The sequence below is a fragment of the Perca fluviatilis genome, chromosome 12 (genome assembly GCF_010015445.1).
Source record: "Perca fluviatilis chromosome 12, GENO_Pfluv_1.0, whole genome shotgun sequence".
In the NCBI taxonomy this organism is placed as follows: Eukaryota; Metazoa; Chordata; class Actinopteri; order Perciformes; family Percidae; genus Perca; species Perca fluviatilis.
In genome coordinates this window covers 21768418-21788343 of record NC_053123.1, presented here as the reverse complement: position 1 = coordinate 21788343, position 19926 = coordinate 21768418, and the positions used below count along the sequence as shown (strand labels likewise).

Below are 19926 nucleotides of genomic sequence, written 5' to 3'. Positions count from 1 at the left end.
TGAACAGATAAAAAGCAAAAAGATAACATCACATGAAAGCAAGTAATAATGTGTTTTAAGAAGAGATTTAAAAGAAGTCAGTGATTCAGCAAGCCTTATCTCCTCGGTCAGTTACATATCGATTATTTATTGTAATAATTTATTGTAGCCTATTGTTATTCTATGTTCTTGTCTGTTGCAGTACTTGCTTTATTGTTTATTGTGCATTTCCTTTTGATACAGCTATGTATGCACCAACCACCAGGGCTAATTCCCTGTAAGTGTTCGTTACTTGGCAATTAATAAATAAATAAATAAATAAATTCTAATTCGGATTTACTCCTCCCCTCACTCTGCGATCTGTTACGTAGTTACGTCGTCCTCCTCCCCCTCTCCGGAGCCAACAGCAGCAGCAACAGCAGCAGCAGCACTACAGGAGCTGCCGTGCCTCGTCTTTCACGGAGGAGATCCCGAAAGCCGGAGTAATAGCAAAACCCCATACAGCCATGGCAGAAAACGCCGGCTTGGAAAACCACCGCATCAAGAGCTTTAAAAATAAAGGACGTGATGTTGAGGTGAGCTGGCATATATATGCAAGTGTAAACAACATGAATCGAGTAAGTTTTGCGTAGAAAACGATAGTCTTTGGGCCTCGTTAGGGAGCCTGGCCCGACTGCAGCTGCCAGCTAACGTAAGCTAACGTGAAGAGTTCGCCATCAAAAGTGCTTATTGGCCTATCTTGTTAACGGTCAATTCCCCCTCGATATTAAGCTGTTGTGATCATTGTTAATGCAGCTAACACAAGTGGTCTACCAATATTCAGAATATGTTTTGTAAAGAGTAAGCAACATGACAGTCGGACCGTTGGAATTGGGAGAATTAGCTAAGAGCAGGAGGCGATGTAGCTGTCACTGCCAGCTAACGTTAACTAGCTAGTTGGATGGACACCGGTCGCAAGCGAGACTGGGCCTGGCCTGCACCATAATCCTGACATTTGCTATGTTTTACAGCCAGATGGACTCAAGTAACACCTACGGTAACTTGTGAACGTCACATACATTTGTCATTATTATTAAAACATCGGTTTAGGCTGAATCACATGGTTGGTCCACATCCACCCTAACCAAACATTGCCCCTCCTTGTTAGCTTGCTAACGTTGTCAAGCAAATAGCGAGCATGTAAAGCCAGGTGAGCCACTAAACAGTCAGCTGGATTGTAATGATGCGAGGATTTTAGTTTTACGGTCTACTTTGATGTGGAACACGGCAAATGTTTTATAATAATAACTTTTTATATATAACGTTAGCACCTTTTTAAAAACAGTTTGCTTTGACAGAAAAAGCAAGCCAAAAGCAGGATATCCAGAGGTCAATATAATAACAGCAAGTATAAAGCAATATAATCAAAAACATAAATAAATTGAAATAAAGAGCAAATAAAAAAAAAAAAGATAAAAAGAGACTACTTCACGTGAACTAACTAAAAATGGCTAACTTAAACATTTTAAGTTAATGAATTGGAATTTAAAACATTGAGCCAGCAGTACTATTATGCCTTGGTCTAACGTTTTTAATGTTATCTCGCACATTTCTCAGTGTTTAGACTTTTAAGTTGACATTGCTATATTAAACAAACGTGAAGGACATGTGGTTGCTTCACTGTCACATAATAAACACCACCAGTAATGTTATACCAGGTGCCCTACTGCCAAACTCACAGTCCAAAACGCTGGGTATTGCAGCATCATTTAACTAACAAGTCTAATTATAAATCTCTGTGACAGCATTTGTCTGTAATGCCCATTGACATGATGACCAAACCATTTAGCAAAGACTGTGTTCAGACAAGCCAAGATAAAGGAAGCTAACAGTGTTGGACCAAAGGAAGATGTCAAAGTAACAAATAGTATCTAAACTTGTTAAGGTTGCATTATACATATAATTTATCAAAATGCAACTCTCTCAGCCTTCGTGGTTTACCACCAAAGACCCAAACAAAGGTATTTCTGAAAATGGCTCTGCAAAATCTATCAGGTTGCTGTTTTGACCCTCAAATGCCTAAAAGCATGGATTGAAGCCCCATTGGTGGTTGTTTTGAAACTTGGAGTCAGTGTGACAAGCACATGGCTACCACGATAGACATACTTTGTGTCCCTGATGCTATTCCAGGCATCTTGGATGTCTGACCTGGGTCCCCTTAAGAGCCTGTGCAGGAATTTGAGTTTTTCTAAATGGATGACTCGGACTACAGGAGAGGAGAAAATGCCAGTTTGGGTTTTATTTATGTAGGTCAGGCTTAACAGATTGCTCTTCGTTCATGACATCATTAGGAACAGCTTTGATTTGCAAAGCAGTAAAGTCTCACATGGATATCATATGGAATGTGTTTATGGCTTAGATTGGTCAAGCATTTCATAATACCATGTCTTTCTTGCCTTGCGGAACTGCTGATTTCATTTTTGAGTATTTATTGTGGTGCCTACATGCGCTCCAGCAATCTAGGCATATATATTCTTATTTTTAGGAAATGTTCATATTTTGGGTACACAGCAAACAACCAACAGAATTAGACAAATTCAGCCAATTAAAGTTTACTGGAATGCATTCACTTCTCTAGACATCCAGGCTGGACTGTTATACTGTATTTAATGTTCTGCTGTCTGTTAAGGGACATTTTTGTTTGGGGTAATGTAATGGCATTTATGTTGTTTATCAGTGGTTGGGAGACACCTCTCTGCTCCACAGCCTCCTGAGTTATGACTGTCCCAGATTACATAAGCGGCTATTTAGGAAAGCAACATGAACCTCTTCAAACAGTCACAAGATCTTAGACCATCTCAAACTGTTCAGGATGAACTGCAAACCCAATAGACAGTCTTTCCTTGCTTCTGCTGTATTTTGTTTTGTGTTTTATATATCTCTTAACTTCATATGTGTTGGTTTCTGTTTTCAAGATTCAGTCACAGAATTATGCCTAAACTGAAAAGGTCATATACTTGCCCCGCATTTTGAAATGGTTATAAGATCACCAAAATACTTTTTATTATTGAGGCGTGCAATCTAACGGAAAACACACAATTTGATGTCTTTTGCTCATGATATTTTGTGATTTATTAGACAATTTTGTTATTCATGTAACCAGCAATTTCTTTTCTTTTTCCACTCAGTAAATGGTTGAATTTCTCAAAAAAATGTCAAAAAATAATGTTTTCTCATTTGCTGTCTTTCTTTTCTTTTTGTTGCAGACTATGAGAAGACATCGAAATGAGGTGACGGTTGAGTTGAGAAAGGTAAGAAAAGATGCTAAACACACATACACCACTCAGTCAAAGTATTATAAATCTGTCTCAGTTCCTAGACCATTGAGAAAATTGAAAATTCTGACTAAACCATTATATGCTGAGAGCCATTACGAAGCAACCATTCATTCTATAGATAATAGTTCGAAAACTGCAAGATTGGCCATTTAAGTTCATTGCACCTGGCACCAATAGCCATTTAATTCATTGTTAATGTCAAAGATATTGCTTGACCCTTAAGTGAACTGGCTCAAATGTTAACAAAGCCTCATTCACCACCCACTATTACACTGTTTCTTGCAACTGGCTAAGCATTGGTCATGAGAACTGTTGAAAGCCATGCATTTTTGGTTTCCTTTTGTCAGTTCTGTTTTGAGGCACACCTGTTTAATTCCCCCCCCCCCCATAGTCAGTTAATAGGTAATAGTTAAATAGTTGTAGTTAATTAACAGTCATCAGGGTGTGTTAATTGCACACTGAAATACTTGTTTGGTCTGTCCCTCAATAATCAAGGTCTCTTCCAAACAGACACCTTCTAAAGCAATGTGGATTTATAGAGCATTTATGCATTTCTGTTGTTGAACTTTTTAACTTTTGCACACTTTCTGTAATTTAATGGTGGAAATTGCACTTTTTTGGGCTAGACTTCTTTGAGAAATTGAAATTGCTTGTCACAGGGAAAAAACTGATTTGTTTAAAGAATTTACAGGTAAATGGAAGAGTTAGCACAAACACAGAGGGTGAGTTTTTGTTACCAGGCTACCGCGTTTGTTGTTGACTTGCTGCACTCCCACTGTTCAGCACGGTGAAGGAATTGAAAGGAAAGAGGATGTAGTGCTATCATCTGTGTTGATTGTAGGAGCAAAACATGAACAAGGGGGGCTTTTAGTAGGCATTGTACAACGAGCAGTTTTGTGCTTATGACATATTTTTTGGTTGCTTTGGTCCTTTATTCTGCACCATTGGCTAAAAAATAATCAAGGACTATAAGAGTAAAATGCCAACTTTCAGCTTAATTTGAGGGTGTTAACATCTACATCAGCTGAACGGTGTAGGAATTGTCACATAGATTGGGTGCATATTCTTTGCAATCACTAAGTGCCCAAGTCTATGACCAATATACATCACAAGATGCAGGTGTCTTAATGTCTTGCTTGTTGCAAAGAATATTTGCCTTTGTTCTGTTCTTCAGTAAGTGAGACCCATGCTTAGTTCAGGGGGTGGGTTTGGATATGCGCTTTGGATCATTGTACGGCTGCTGCTTTACGATGACATTGCCTAAAGAGATTTTTCTTTTTTTTTTAAAGATTATTCTTTGGGCATTTTTTGACCTTTTATTTGACAGGACAGCTGAAGACATGAAAGGGGAGAGAGAGGGGGGAATGGCATGCAGCAAAGGGCCGCAGGTTGGAGTCGAACCCAGGCCCGCTGCGTTGGGGAGTGAACCTCTATATATGGGCGCCCGCTCTACCAGCTGAGCTATTTGGGGGCGCCCTTGATGCATCAAATTTAAACTGAAAAAACGTGACATATGCATTAATTCTGCTGTAACCGTCAGCTGTGAGCTGGTTCCACTGGCAGCAACCCAAGCATAAGCACTACCACCACCATGTTTCACAGATAATGCAGTACACCTTGAATCACGTTTCCTTCACACATAATTCTTTCCATCTATCTGGTACGGTGGACCTTTGTGGCATCTTTTAGATAGCACTTTGTAGAATAGTTAAGAACCCATTAGACTGCCACATAGGGCTGGGCAATATATCGTTATTATATCGACATCGATATATGAGACTAGATATCGTCTCAGGGCTCCAGACTAACTTTTTAAATGGTTGTACTGGTGCGCCTAACTTTTTTTATTTAGGTGCACCATCACAAAATTTAGGTGCACCCAAATTTTTCCTCACGTCACCGTTAACGCTGAATGGCAATACACAATATATAGCTCTGTATTTTTTTACAAAGTGGGCTAAATGTTCAATTTTAAGTCAAAGCCAATTTTCACAAACTCTTTTTATTAAAACGGATTGTGATTAAAATAAAATGCAAATACAGGGCTTCCTTTACCAGTTTGAAAATATACAGCTGCAACACATGTAAATGAAAGTTATCCGAAATAAATAGCCTAGGATATATTAAACAAATATATATCTCTGAGAAAGCTCCTTCACTTGTTTTCAACAACAATAACCGACTGATTAAAAGAGAGAGGACACCCGGATAGCTCAGTTGGTAAATATAGAGGTTCGACTCCGACCTGCGGCCCTTTCCTGCATGTCATTCCCCCCCCTCTCTCCCCTTTCATGTCTTCAGCTTTCCTATCAAAATAAAGGCCGAAATCTTTAAAAAAAAAAAAAACCGACAGAGGGAGAGACGGGGAGTGCGATGGACTGAAGCGTATGCTACTCACAGAGTGACCGCTGACTCATTATGAATGGGTCCAGAACGGGTGGAATGCACTTTGGCGGGTCAGCGGCGTTACACATGTCTTGTGTAGGCTATGAAATGTCTGTGTCGTCACTGTGCTGTATTTTTATGAACTATGATAATGTGGCCATGGGTCACCTCTCTCGCCCAGGTCCAGCAGGCTCCGTGTTACACGCTATTACTCAACAAACTGAAGTTAGTTGCAGGAGAGATCCAAACGCAGGCACGGCTTTACAGAAGGAATGGGTCATTTAACGCAACATTAAACCATATCAATGTAAATGACATCGCTTCGTTTGTGGAGAGGCAGCGGATGCGAGGACGTTAGCTGCACCGGTGCGACCATCAAATTGGTCACACTCTAGAGCCCTGCGTCTTAAATTTTGGATATCGTAATATGACACAAGTGTTCTCTTTCCTGTTGTTGTTGTTTTATTTTTTTTAAGATTATTTTTTTTTGGCCATTTTAGGCCTTTAATTGACAGGACAGATGAAGACATGAAAGGGGAGAGAGGGGGAATGACCTGCAGCAAAGGGCCGCAGGTTGGAGTCGAACCCTGGCCCGCTGTGTCGAGGAGTAAACCTCTATATATGGGTGCCCGCTCTACCAACTGAGCTATCTGGGCGTCCCTCTTTCCTGGTTTTAAAGAGTCCATTATAGTAAAGTGATGTAATTTTCTGAGCTTACCAGACTTACTAGCTGTTCTGTTATTATTTGCCTTTACCCAATTAGTCATTGTATCCACATTACTGATGATTATTTATCCAAAATCTCATTGTGTGAATAGCACCAATAGCACCAATAGTCAACCCTACAATATCGTAGCAATATCAACATGGAAGTATTTGGTCAAAAATATCGCCCAGCTCTACTGCCACGACTAACTGTAACCTGGCTTTTTCTCTACTCTAGTTCTACAAGGGGCTTTTCATCTTGTGATGAATCCTCTGAAGTTATATTTTTGTCATTTTCTCTTGATTGCACCTTGAGACAAGCATGCCTACATCCTGCAGAAGGCTCTAAACCACATTTTCCAAGTATTGTTCTGTCTGCTCATGTGCAATCGCTGAGCTATAACCTGTTCAAACATAAACATTGTTTTTGTAGCCTAAGACTGTGTAGCTTTCTACCAATGCAAAACCTCACCCTGCTCATACAAGACATGTTTGATATTAATGTTATTTTGTTAAGTATAATCATGATTTCTGTATGCAAACAAGTCTCCCAGAGTCAGAAGGAGTTGATCCTTAACTTCAGCATGTGATTTGACACTTCAGAGCTGCTTCATTGACTGTCACTTGGAGACAGCCTTTGTGTATGCTGCGACAATGCCTGGTGGGATATTTCTTGGTCATACTAATACATTTTCTGGTTAAAACTGTGAACAAAAACAATTTAGTGGTCAAATCTTCATAGACTGTAAGCAGATAGTCAAGGTCTGCTGGGTAACATCAGACTTGGCACCTGTATTCTAGTTGTGGGTTGCAGTGTTGTCTATCATGTATTAAAATCATTGGAATAAGCGTCGTTGAAATTATGGTTCTCAACGGGTTGAATACAGTTTAACAGCAGTTGAGTTTTAATAGCTTGTGTTGCATTGTCTTTGTGTGCTTTTTTTTTTTTACTGTGAAATCAGTTCTGTCATGCACCCTTTAAACTTGCCGATGGGCCTGAGGTTTTTATTTTCACACACAGCTGGAGGCTGATTTGTGTTCATAACAGATTAATAGATCAGTCACATCTGGGTTAAGAGTTCTTTGTTTCATTTGATGTGATATCTGACAACAAGAAGACCAATCACAACTATCGTATATAACTATTGTGCTTCCAGAGAGAGTCTAAGAATAGTGGTAACCAAGCACGTTATGTTACACATTATATGTTAAAACGTATAACGTCATTGCTATAAAATACTCGTGGTCTCAAGTCTAGCAAATTCCGTTTAGCTGGATCAGAGCAGCAAGAAGCACTGCACTAGCTGATTAGTCATCAGTGACGCACAACAGCATGATGCACAGAAATGTAGGGCAAGGGAATCTCCTCCTACCACTGACTCACATGCCCTGAAGATTGCTGGGATGTGTGGGTCTTTCTTCCTGTCTGCATGTCCATGTCTTTTGTATTTCAGCGCTGAATGAATGTGTGCTTGCTGGGGGTTGCGGTGTGTGTTTAGAGGGTTAAGGTTCAGTGTCCTTCAAAGATGAGTGTGTGTTTGCTTTGTGGACTAGCCTGCCGGCAGATTTCTCTGACTTAGCCACTTATGATGGGGATTTCTAACATGTAGGCTATGTGCCAGAAAGTAAAAGTTTGGGAAAGAGCAATTGTTTTTGAGGTAGGCCTATATTCCCTGTCACTTTAAAAAAATCATTAATGAACCCTTTCATCTCATCCCCTCATTGCTTTTCTTTCTTTTTTCCTCTTGTCAGAACAAAAGGGATGAACACCTACTGAAGAAGAGAAATGTCCCGCAGGAGGAGAGTCTGGAGGACTCTGATGTCGACTCAGACTTTAAAGGAGTAAGTGTGTGTGTGTGTGTGTGTGTGTGTGTGTGTGTGTGTGTGTGTGTGTGTGTGTGTTTTTTTATGTGTGTGTGTGTGTGTGTGTGTGTGTGTGTGTGTGTGTGTGTGTGTGTGTGTGTGTGAAATCCGGGGGCAGTGTATTTAATTCCAACTGCGTGTGATACACACAAGTAGCAGTAGCTGAACAGCTTCAGTAAGAATAAAATGGAGAAAGGTCTGTTTTTACTGGGATTTTCTCCCAAATGAAAGCATTCACAGTGCTGCATTTTCATGTTATTAATGTTGTCTGTCAGTAATAGTTATCATTTCAAACTTCAATGGGCCAATTCACCCACATTACAAAAAACAGACTGTTCTGGAGCTTTCAATCGTGTCACACATTCTTTATAAAGATAGAAAGCTCCCAGTTGTCAATTTCTGCCACCACCCCAGTACAATTAAGGTGAATGGGATTTTGTTTGTGCTTTTGAAATTCTGTCTTTTCCAGAAATAATGTTCCACTTTGTCAGGATAATCCACACAACTGAGAAACAAGTACAATGTTTCTAGAAACACAATCTTTTTTTATTTTTTTTATATATATATATATATATATATATATATATATATATATATATCTCTTTCTTTCTTTCTTTCTTTGTTTTGAGCACCACAAATGAAATGCCATCAACCTTCATGGAATTGCTTTGGCATCAAAAAGCGTAGAGGCAAATATCTTAACACTAAAGCAGATAATTGAAGGTCCTAGGTCCAGAAGGTTGCAGTTCTCTCTCACTCTTTTGCTGCTATAATGTCATTTCAGGATACCTACTAGTTTATCCACAAGAGATAATAAGCTGTATGTGGGCAATGCGCTGCCCAAGATGTATTTATCGCCAAAGCGCTTGACTTCAGATTATATTATTTTAGAAGAAATTATGAGAAATGGCCTGCAGAGTGAGCCAATCTGGGCATTTTAATCACAAATTGAAATTGCAGTCTCAATTTGTGGCACGCAACAGCAGTAATAGTGAGAAAGGAAATGTATAGCACTGATCAAAACCTGCATGACTGTGTGCCACCACAGATTCAAGATGTTTCATCCAATGTTATTGTTACCTCTTCATGTTAGTTCTGTGTGTTAGACACAAACGCACTGTTATAGTCTCATTAGAGCTGTGTTGAAAGCTAATGCTATCATTGTTTGATAAACTGATGAGGTTTTCAAACTTTAGCGCCCTTACATTAGTAGAGAGACTATTTTAATCAAAAATATCACTTGATTGTGAAACAAGCTAGCCTGGAAGTGGGGTGATACTTCTACACAATATTGATTACTGCCACTGTTCATCACACCCCCAACCGGCCCCGTCAGACACCGCCTATCAATAGTCTGGGTCTGCCAAGGTTTCTTCCTAAAAGGGAGTTTTTCCTCGCCACTGTCGCAATAGCCACTGCTAATGATTGTTCTTGAGGGAATTACTGTAATTGTTGGAGCTTTGGAAATTATAGAGTGCGGTCTAGACCTACTCTATCTGTAAAGTGTCTCGAGATAACTCTTGTTATGATTTGATACTATAAGTAAATTGAAATTGAATATTCTTTCAGCCCTACTGGATGTTCAGAGTCACAACAAGCAAACAGTAGGGAAAAGAGAGGGTGCAGCTCATTGTAATGTCCTTCATCCTTTTCAGTTGAAAGCCAGCAAGAATTTTGCATATTCTACATTACTCATTTTCATGTCAGATACCAAGGTGCAAGCTGCTAAACTCTTTAACATAGACTTGTAAACAAAAAGCACATTTACATAAGTTTAACATATTATGTAAAGCGGTGTTGATCAAGAGTAGTTACTTTTTTTTTTTTTTTTTTTTTCTTCTGCAAAAGTTTTTAGAATGTCTGCTCATGTTTTTCACAATTTGAATCCATACAGCACCCTGCATATTACATTGTAAAAGTTATATCTGAGCAGCAAATGTTTTTGTATCACTACTGCACCCTAATGACATGAGGGAAATGCACTGTTTTGCAGTCTGGCATCTGCAATTGACTGTTGGAGTGGTTCACATTTGATGATGGAGTATGCTTAGAAAATTCTGACTATGCCTGCTAATATTCCTTTACATTTCTCTTTGTACAGCAAAACGTTACGCTTGATGCCATCTTACAGGTAACGATTCAGGGAAGTCTTCTATTATAAATTTGCCTTTCCCAAATGTACCAATAGCTCCTAAACTGTTGAATTATGCTGTGCTGACATTTATCATGGCCTTCACTTCTTGTCCCTACAGAACGCTACCAGTGATAATGCAGTTGTCCAGCTCAGTGCTGTACAGGCAGCCAGGTGAGTGACTGACAGAACACACATATATAGACTCCAGCTGTTGTTCTTTTTTGTTTTGTTTTTTTGTACATTGAGATATATATGTTTGTTGATCTTTGTCAGAAAACTGCTCTCGAGTGACCGAAACCCTCCTATCGACGACTTGATAAAGTCTGGGATCCTGCCCATTTTAGTGAAATGCCTGGAAAGGGACGACAAGTAAGTCTGCTTCCAAAACAGTTTGTTTGTCTTCAGTGTTATTTCTCTGTGACGCGATGAACTGAGTGTTCTAGCTGTTAAGACTGTGGACTGCTGTGATGGATTACTGGCGCTGCTACATCAAGTCTTTGCCGCAACAGAGGCTGCGTGCGTGTGTGTGTCCCACTGTGTCCACACAAGAGTATGTGGGGGCACGCAGGGCAGTTGGCTGGTCCTCTCAGTCCAGGCCAAGCCAAATATAACAGCATTCCCGTCTCTCGGAGTTCCCTATTCCCAGGACCTTGTGTTGACTGAGGAGAGGGGGGGGTGAATAGTTGAGGGGGAAGAACTTGTATGCAAGAAGTTGTAAGGATTCTACCATTGCAACAAACAACAGATAACATCATGTTAACATGGAGCACCATCCTGTGTTGGACATTTCTGTTATCTCTGAGTTGCGAATGCAGCAATGCAGTATAACCAATGTGCAAGAGAAAGTAATTATCTACCATGTTGCCATAGCATTATGGCAGAAAGCCAAGCCAGCTCAGCCTAACGACATCATGAGGTACAGAACCACAATGCAAAGTACAGCATGAAGCATGAAGAAGCACCATTGTACGTAAACAAGAATAGTTAGTCTTCAAATTAAATCTGTGAACGCATGATAGGGCAGAAAATTAAACTGTTCTGTCCAGAGGCAACCAAAATGGCTGGTTATATCAGAAAGGGCACAAACCCTGTTTACTGTTTTACATCTTCGCTAACACTTAAGACACCAGTAGGAAATCAAGATCATGGCTCATTGCTTGATGAAATATTTAGTGGAGTAGATGGACATTTTTTTTCTTCTTTTTTTAGGCATTCATTAGTCAGGACAGCTGTAGATATGAAATAGGGAGAGAGAGGGCGAACGACATGCAGCAAAGAGCCACACGTTGGAATCGAACCTGTGGCCGCTGCGACAAGGACCGAGCCTTTGTATATGGGGAGCATGCACATAGACAGACTTAACACCACTTTCCGTGATTTACTAGCATTTGGCTGGTGGGTGGTGTGAGGATCACTTGCGACTTTGTGATTTCTAATATTTTGTGTTGCAGCATTTTTAAAAATAAATAAAAAATAAGTCAGGATAGTTTTCCCTTTTGAGCACAGCACTGGTTTGCCAAACGGCACAATATCTAGACCACTGATCTGGCGTTCAATGTTTTATCCACCACATCAACTCTGTTTTCACCAGGATTTCATATGGATAAACTGATTTATGAATCTTTTTTTTTTTTTTTAAGAAACTAATTATGAAAAACTTCACTATGCTCCAATAAGTAACACACTTTTGATTAAAATAAGTTTAAGACACATTGCTCTGGAAAGCCTATTTAGTACTGGAAGGCCAAAAACAGAAGTGTATTAGGTCTTTGGGGGAACTGTTTTTCATTCATGCATGTTATGAATGAATGAATGAATGAATGAATATCAATATTCATATTAACTCACATACAGTAACTTCACTGCTTCAAAAGCAGACTATTTCATAGTAAATGTAAAAGCTGCTACCATACCAAGCTCTGCATCTCATAGCACATCATCTTAAGAATAATGAATGAACAATAAGAATAATGAATGAACAATATAAAAATCAGCCTTGAAAAACTGTTAATGGCAGATGGGATTTCAGGAAGTGTTCACATCAATATTTATTATTATTATTATTATTCCCCTCCTTTTTTGTTCCACTCTACTATGGAAACTAAATGAGCTATCTAAATGTCTTTAACTGTTTTTGTTTTTTCCTAACAGTTTTTTTATTTTCTCTGTCCTGCAGCCCATCTCTTCAGTTTGAGGCAGCTTGGGCTCTGACCAACATTGCCTCTGGGACGTCAGCACAGACTCAGGCTGTGGTTAAATCCAGTAAGTTTCACCCCACATTCTGTCTTTCTGCAGGCTGTGTTTGTATACTGTCTGCAATCTGCCAAGCTAGCATGTTTATTTGTTTTTCATTCAATTGAGGCCGTAAGTCATTTTTAGGGGTCCAAGCCCGAGTGGGCTGGGGGCCACTGGATCCCTATTAAAACTGCTCAGGTTTTTATTATTCTTCAAGGTTTTTCCTGGCTCAGAATGTGCCTTTGGGGGGAAACGTCTTTGAGCGTCAAATACTTCATTTCCTGCATTCTAATACATTTTAAGGCACCAATTTATGGTAAAAATGTATTTATTTATGTCAAGGAACACACAAAATTGTGTTGGTAGGTAACAATTCATAATCTGAAAATATAATGCAGTAAGGGAAGGGGGCTTTGACTACTCTTGACCCCAAAGTCCAGTTTGTTCAATTAAAGGTAGGTAGGTAGGATTGTGAAGATCCAGGATTTAGCCAAAGAATTTGAACATCGACAACTTCTCAGTCCCTCCCCCCTTTCTGCTAAAGCCCAAACGGTCTCCTAAGCCCCCACAACAAGGGAGAATGGATGCGTGTGCCTGAGCAGTGATTGACACGCAGTTAGACACCCCCCCCCCTCCAAATCACACTACAGGCTGTAGGTGGCTGTAAACCTACTTATGTTTAGATACAAGAGTTGTGGCACAGTCATGGGTTAATTTAATTTGGCTTTCATTGTGACTGGACTTTCATGTATTTACATGCAAGTATTTGATATTCTGATGTTTGTGTATCCAGATGCAGTGCCCCTGTTCCTGCGACTGCTGCACTCTCCCCACCAGAACGTATGTGAACAGGCAGTATGGGCTTTAGGAAACATTATAGGTAAGTAGTGTCATCTAATTGAAGTGTGTACCTGTATATACTGCTTGGATGCAGCTGTTGAGTTATGTTGACCTCTGCCCCCTTGCCTACCCAGGTGATGGTCCACAGTGCAGGGATTATGTCATCTCCCTGGGCGTGGTCAAGCCCCTGCTCTCTTTTATCAACCCATCAATCCCCATCACCTTCCTCCGCAATGTCACCTGGGTCATTGTTAACCTCTGCCGCAACAAGGATCCCCCGCCACCTATGGAAACTGTGCAAGAAGTGCGTGCGTTTGCGTGTATGCATGCGTGCATGCTTCATGTGCCAGACAGATGGATGTGTTGCAGTTGACAGTGTCACTGCAGGCTGAGTCACACAAGAGTTTTTGCTGTGCCTTTTCAGTAGCCAAATCAGCCTCATCAACCAGGGGAATTTGTAACTATAAAGCTCTTAAAGCAACATTTGAAGTCTGGTTTTGACAGCTATTCCTCTTTGTGATTTATTTATTTGATTTTTTTTTTTTTTTTTGCCTTTTTACTCTGCTCTGTTTTTGCATTCATCTGATCCATCTATTCCTCTGCCTACATCCAACCCACTCACAACCTACTTTTCTTTCCCCACAGATTTTGCCCGCCCTCTGTGTGCTAATATATCACACCGATATAAATGTAAGTATCAGAGCGAAGGGTGATTGTCATTTTGTATTTACTGATTTTTATAGATTGTAAAGAAAAATGACTTGCAGTCTTACGAGCTTATGTGTCCGCATGTTCAGATCCTAGTAGACACAGTGTGGGCTCTGTCCTATCTGACGGACGGGGGCAACGAGCAGATCCAAATGGTCATTGATTCTGGAGTCGTTCCATTTCTTGTGCCTCTCCTTAGCCATCAGGAGGTCAAAGTTCAGGTGAGACTTTGTTTTATTGATTGAATCCATTAGTCTTTGTCTACAGTAAGATGACCATTTCACAATTTTATTAGAATAAATTTAATCAGCGTATTTCTTTATTTATTATCTTTGTCTTAAAACTGCAGACAGCAGCTCTGAGGGCGGTGGGCAACATTGTGACAGGAACAGACGAGCAGACGCAGGTTGTGCTCAACTGTGACGTCCTCTCACACTTCCCCAACCTGCTCACACACCCTAAAGAAAAGATCAACAAGGTATCTCCATCATTTTTCATGTTTTTTTTTTAAATTTATTTTGCAAGTCTGCCGGTTTCTTACGGCTTAGTATGGAATTAGGAGTAAGGTGTCAGTTCATGACATTTATGAGATCTTTAGGAGATGTATGTATGTATGTATACATGCATGCATTTAATTGTGACAGTGCTGTAGCTAGATTATATACACTGATGACTGTAAAAGACGTAGGGAATCGGAGGGTAACGCCAGAGTTTGAATTTGATTGAACTGTGTAATCCAAAAAAAATATTTAGGTCAATCATCTGCTATATTCCCTGTTTACTAGGTCAATGAGAGTAATGTAGCGGAATATAAATGCACGGTGAAAGAATATCCGGGTGTGTGTGGAAGATATAGAGCAGGTTTTGAGCAATTGTGATTGGTCTGTTTGCAGGAAGCAGTTTGGTTCCTGTCCAACATTACAGCTGGGAACCAGCAGCAGGTCCAAGCTGTGATCGATGCTGGGCTGATTCCTATGATCATTCACCAGCTGGCTAAGGTTTGTGCATGGTGGAAGAGCAGGAAATACATCCCTGAAGCTTTATGTTCTCTATTCTTTATATTCAGTTTTCTGAACAAATGGTATAACACTCTGAAATTTCAGAAAAGCATAATTTTGGCATTAATCCTATACATTATGTTGCACGTTTTGTAGCCAGAGAATCAAAACAACTCTTGATAAAAATGGATTGAACACTGAATGCAAATGTGGCCTAGGATTTTCTGTGTTTCGCCATTTTTGTAGAAAAGAGCTGCTATGTGCACATCTTAGTGACAGCTTGTCTCTCTACAGGGTGACTTTGGTACACAGAAGGAGGCAGCGTGGGCCATCAGCAACCTCACCATCAGTGGGAGAAAAGACCAGGTGAGCTGGGCTATGGGACCAATGATGTAGAAATCTGGAGCTCGTTTGAATTAATTTACTGATACCATGAGGGATTTATTTTGTTTTTATTCAACATAAGTGTGTTTATTTGAACTGCTGAAACCCTACCTAGCATGTGAGTCAGTCATATAATATTCCATAATTTCAATAGTAAATGTTTAACTCACCATTTCACATTTTCTTCAAGAGGCAGAACTGTCCCCATTATTGAGGGGTGAAACTAGGCGATATTGACTTGAGTGAAATAACAAGGACGTGTTCCAAACTTGTAACCATGTACCTGTGTTGTAATCAAGTATGGATGTGGTGTGTGTGTGGGTTTGTGTAGGTGGAGTTTCTGGTGGAGCAGAATGTCATCCCCCCGTTTTGTAACCTGCTGTCGGTGAAGGACTCACAGGTGGTGCAGGTGGTCCTGGACGGCCTGAAGAACATCCTCATCATGGCAGGGGACGAAGCCAGCACTATTGCTGAGATCATAGAGGAGTGTGGAGGTCTGTATCTGGATGATGGTTTCCCTGCATTATGCCCCAGTCTGCTTTCTTCATTTGTTTTAATCTCTTTACACATTAAACATGTTTTTTTATTGGGAAAATTGGTGCAATGTTTTTCTTCTTCCAAGGATTAGAGTAATTGAAATATCCAAGTTACTGACGTAGCTAGTTCCTGGTGTTAATGTTGTTAATAACAGGAAATTATATGTTTGTCATTGTTTTTCATTTTTCAGGTTTGGAGAAGATAGAAAATTTGCAGCAGCATGAGAATGAAGATATCTACAAACTAGCCTTTGAGATCATTGATCAGTACTTTTCAGGAGATGATGTAAGTTTACCACTAGTGATCTTCATTTGTTTTTCCTGCTCGTACGCCAACTTTCTAAGTGCCGTGATCTCACCATATCTGTCGTTTTCAGATTGATGAAGATCCAAGCTTGATCCCTGACACCACTCAAGGAGGGACCTTCAACTTTGATCCAGCTTCCAACATGCAAACAAAGGAGTTTAATTTCTAAAAGCCAGGATGTTTGGTTCAAATCCAGCTGCACAGGTACTCTGTAATCACTCCAGACATTCATCCATCTCTCCTCAAACCTGGCAACCTGGTACCGAAGGATTTACTTCCCATCACTTCAACAAGGAAACTCACCACTGAAGGATTTACCCACCCCACCTCTGCACTACGGGGTTTTTTTTTTAATTTTTTTTTTGTTAATGGTCATCCTTCACCAAACATGGCAACCCACCATAGGAGTCCTGGTCTTACAACAGGCACTCTTACCATCTGGCAGCCTGCATCAGGAGGGTTGTCAGTTTTCTCTGCCAGTGCTTTGAAATATCACACAAAAACCACAATAAAACCAGAAGGAAGAAAAAGCCTTCGTGGCAAGATTTAATTGCCAAATGTCAAGTCTTCACTAAGACAAAAACACAAGCACATTTCAAACACACATATATACACTTTTTGACACTTAGGATTTGTGTGCATACTTCTGTTAGAAGCCATCGTATCACTTATGGGGAAGAAATACTGCTGTTTGTTAGTGGTTTATTTTTGTGCTTTCCCTCCCCTGGATTGTCCTCTGGTGTTACTTCACCTACGTGCACGCACACTGACATACAAGTACACACGTCACCACACTTAATTCACACAGATTCCCGATAGCCGGGCACCCCAATAACCCTCTCTCACCCAGTTTAAAGAGTTAATCCCAGAGCTAAGCCATGATCAACCACGGACCCCCACCGCCCTCCCAGGAGGGATGAAAGGGCTCCAAGGCATACAGAGGACTCCGTGGCACACTGACTGACGGGACTTCTGACTCAATGACGTCACTTTTTTTTTTAATGTGACCTCTGTTTAATTATCAACATTTGTTTAAAAAAAAAAAAAAAAAAATTATCAAAAATGTGAAGAAAATGCCATTTCTTTTTTTTTTTTTTTGTCTTTTTTTCAATACATAAAACTGTAAACCCTGCTAACTGCCTGCTTGTGATTCAGCAGAGCGGATGTCAATACCTGTCACGGGAGGAAGCACCTTTAGGCGAAGGCGCAGAGACTTAAGAGAAGAGGAACATGTCTGCTGTAGCGTTTACCCCCCCCCCTCCCCCCAGCTCGGTCACGTCCTGTGATCCAGTGAAGTGTTTGCTTGGGACTCCCCTGTAATGTGAAACTTGGAAAGGGCGTGGGGGAGTGGTGCATTTAACAAAACAAAAGTTGAGCTAAAATCAACCCGAATTGCTTACCTGACCTTATTTTAATTCTTTTAAATGCTCTCTTCAAACAAATATTTTAGGTTCATGTTTCAGCTTCTTCTGGTTGAGTCTGTGGAGCTTCCATATGTCGGTTTTACTTTTTACTTTTCTTCAGTCTTATGCACACGTCTGAGAAGGCATATTGATGTCTGCCTGCAGAAAGGGACCTATACTCCTTAAAGACTAGACTTATATAACGAGTACAGGTCCTGATTACAGTACTTAACTACTTTTCGATGAAAAGGTCACATGTCATCACTCTATTTGAATAATTGTACAAAAATGTGATGTGTATCTCTCCTTGCCGTCTAATGAATTATATGAATATATTTACATAAAGCCTGTACAAAGCTGCTGCAGCTGACAGTCATTGGATGGACGATAACCTTACTGTCAAAGATGGCTGGGGAGGGGTTTATTTTGTTTATGTTGAAGCAATATTTCTTTGTTTCAATGTTTTTATTTTTGACTTGCATATGTATTGTGATGACATGCTGATGAATTGGAACAGGCTGTTTTTTTTTTTTTTTCTCTCTTCGTAGTGGTGACGGGCTGTTTAAAATGTGCCGTCCCATGTCCCAGTTGGTATGGGTGAGGGTTCCATGTGTCAAAGTTTGAACCCGACCCTAGCCCTGGTCTCGAAGACTCTGATCCTCTAGTTGGCTGCTAACTACTGAGAGGGGATCAGGACAGGTGGGGAGGGGTGTGGGTGGGGGAGGGGGATGGGTCATACTGGGGTTTTAAATATTGGGTTGGGTTGTTATGAGCAGCCCAAGCTTGTTTTTGGGACTAGCTGTTTAATACTGAACAAAACTATAGAGAGGGTGTACAGTCATGAACTAGCAGACTAGACCGAGCCACTTTAAAGATTTACAATTTTGTTGCCTTGTATCTGAATTGGATACAAGCTTATGTTTGTTGCAAGATTTTTACTTGCTAATGAAAAGTTGTTTTAAATAAAATAATAGGAGAAGAGCAACAGACAGCGTTTTGGCCTCTGATTGTTTATATCTTTTTATAAATTTAAGATTGAATTCCTCTCTTTAAGGTGGCTCATTGATGCTTTCAACTCTTGTGCATATTAAAGACAAGAATGAGTTGAAAATCATTGTGCCTTTTGTTTTTCATTTCAACTAAAACTAGGTTTTATTGAATAGAAACGATTCTTTGAGCAACTGGAGAATTTTGGAGTTTGCCATGGGAATGGTCCATTCTGCTCTCTGCTGTTGAGAGTAAGTGCTCCCCTCCAATCTTATTCACTGAACATTGTAACACACCATTTCTCCCACTCATTTACCCCACAAATAATCATTGCCATATTTCAGGGGATTTTGATATCCTTTCCTCATCTCACCCTCAGGACATGATCTGTGTTTCTGATCCTAACCAAAATAAACTTGCTGTTTAGCCGTTGAATCCTTCGTGCTTGCAAGTGTTGTGATTCACACGTACAATAGCTTTTAGTCAAATTTTAGTTGTATGAGTGGATGTGAAATAAGCTTTTAACAAGTATGGGATTCAAGTGTTTGCGTGAGCGAGAGAAACCTTTCCCCCCTTGAGCTCGTGAGTTTTTATGCTTTGAATTTGTTGTCACGTCCTCTCCATGGGTAGAACAAAATTTACCATCATAGCTGGTGAAATTTTAAGTACTCTTACTATTTTTCTGGCACATCCTTTACATTACAGGTGAGATCTGTCAGCATCTAATAACAGGACGGCAGTCATTTTCTACTTTATTCTTCTCTTTCTTCAGGTGATGTTTGTGAATTTGCCCAACAGCCGGGTACATCAACTACGCAGCTGACTCCAGGACAGGGAAAATTTAATGCTAAAAATTAGGTCGCAGCGGATACTTCAAATGTCACATTGTGAAATGAAGATGTTTATTTTGTAAGTGGCACAGTTTCCTTTTGCCGAATCCATGTAGCCTACAGTGTTGGTGAACGCATTGATTCGAGGTCAATGATTAACCTAAACAGTCAATGTGGTTAACTCACCCTGCAGACACTGGATGTGGGTTTATTTATTTGGGTCTGTATTAAAGAACCGTGCAAAATGGGGTGACCTCTAGCTGAGGCCTTTGCAGCAGCCCGGGTTCGAATCCGACCTGCTGCCCTTTGCTACTT

General features: G+C 40.2%; 1 protein-coding gene across 3 annotated transcripts; it reads left to right on the top strand.

The window, feature by feature from the left end:
- Positions 1-364: 364 nt before the first annotated feature.
- Positions 365-19221, top strand: LOC120569372 (importin subunit alpha-4). 3 transcript variants are annotated; one of them, XM_039817246.1, is made up of 17 exons: positions 365-554; positions 3225-3269; positions 8139-8228; positions 10351-10380; positions 10502-10554; positions 10657-10752; positions 12560-12645; positions 13412-13498; positions 13593-13762; positions 14104-14148; positions 14256-14387; positions 14516-14644; positions 15060-15164; positions 15459-15530; positions 15880-16042; positions 16276-16370; positions 16462-19221. In XM_039817246.1, exons 1-17 carry the CDS (start codon positions 486-488, stop codon positions 16558-16560), a joined length of 1566 nt encoding a protein of 521 aa, XP_039673180.1. In that variant the 5' UTR covers positions 365-485; the 3' UTR covers positions 16561-19221. The 3 variants fall into 3 exon arrangements, with proteins under 3 accessions (XP_039673180.1, XP_039673182.1, XP_039673181.1); XM_039817248.1 differs by lacking the exons at positions 365-554; positions 3225-3269 and adding an exon at positions 6909-7047; XM_039817247.1 differs by lacking the exons at positions 365-554; positions 3225-3269 and adding an exon at positions 7793-8044.
- Positions 19222-19926: the final 705 nt, after the last annotated feature.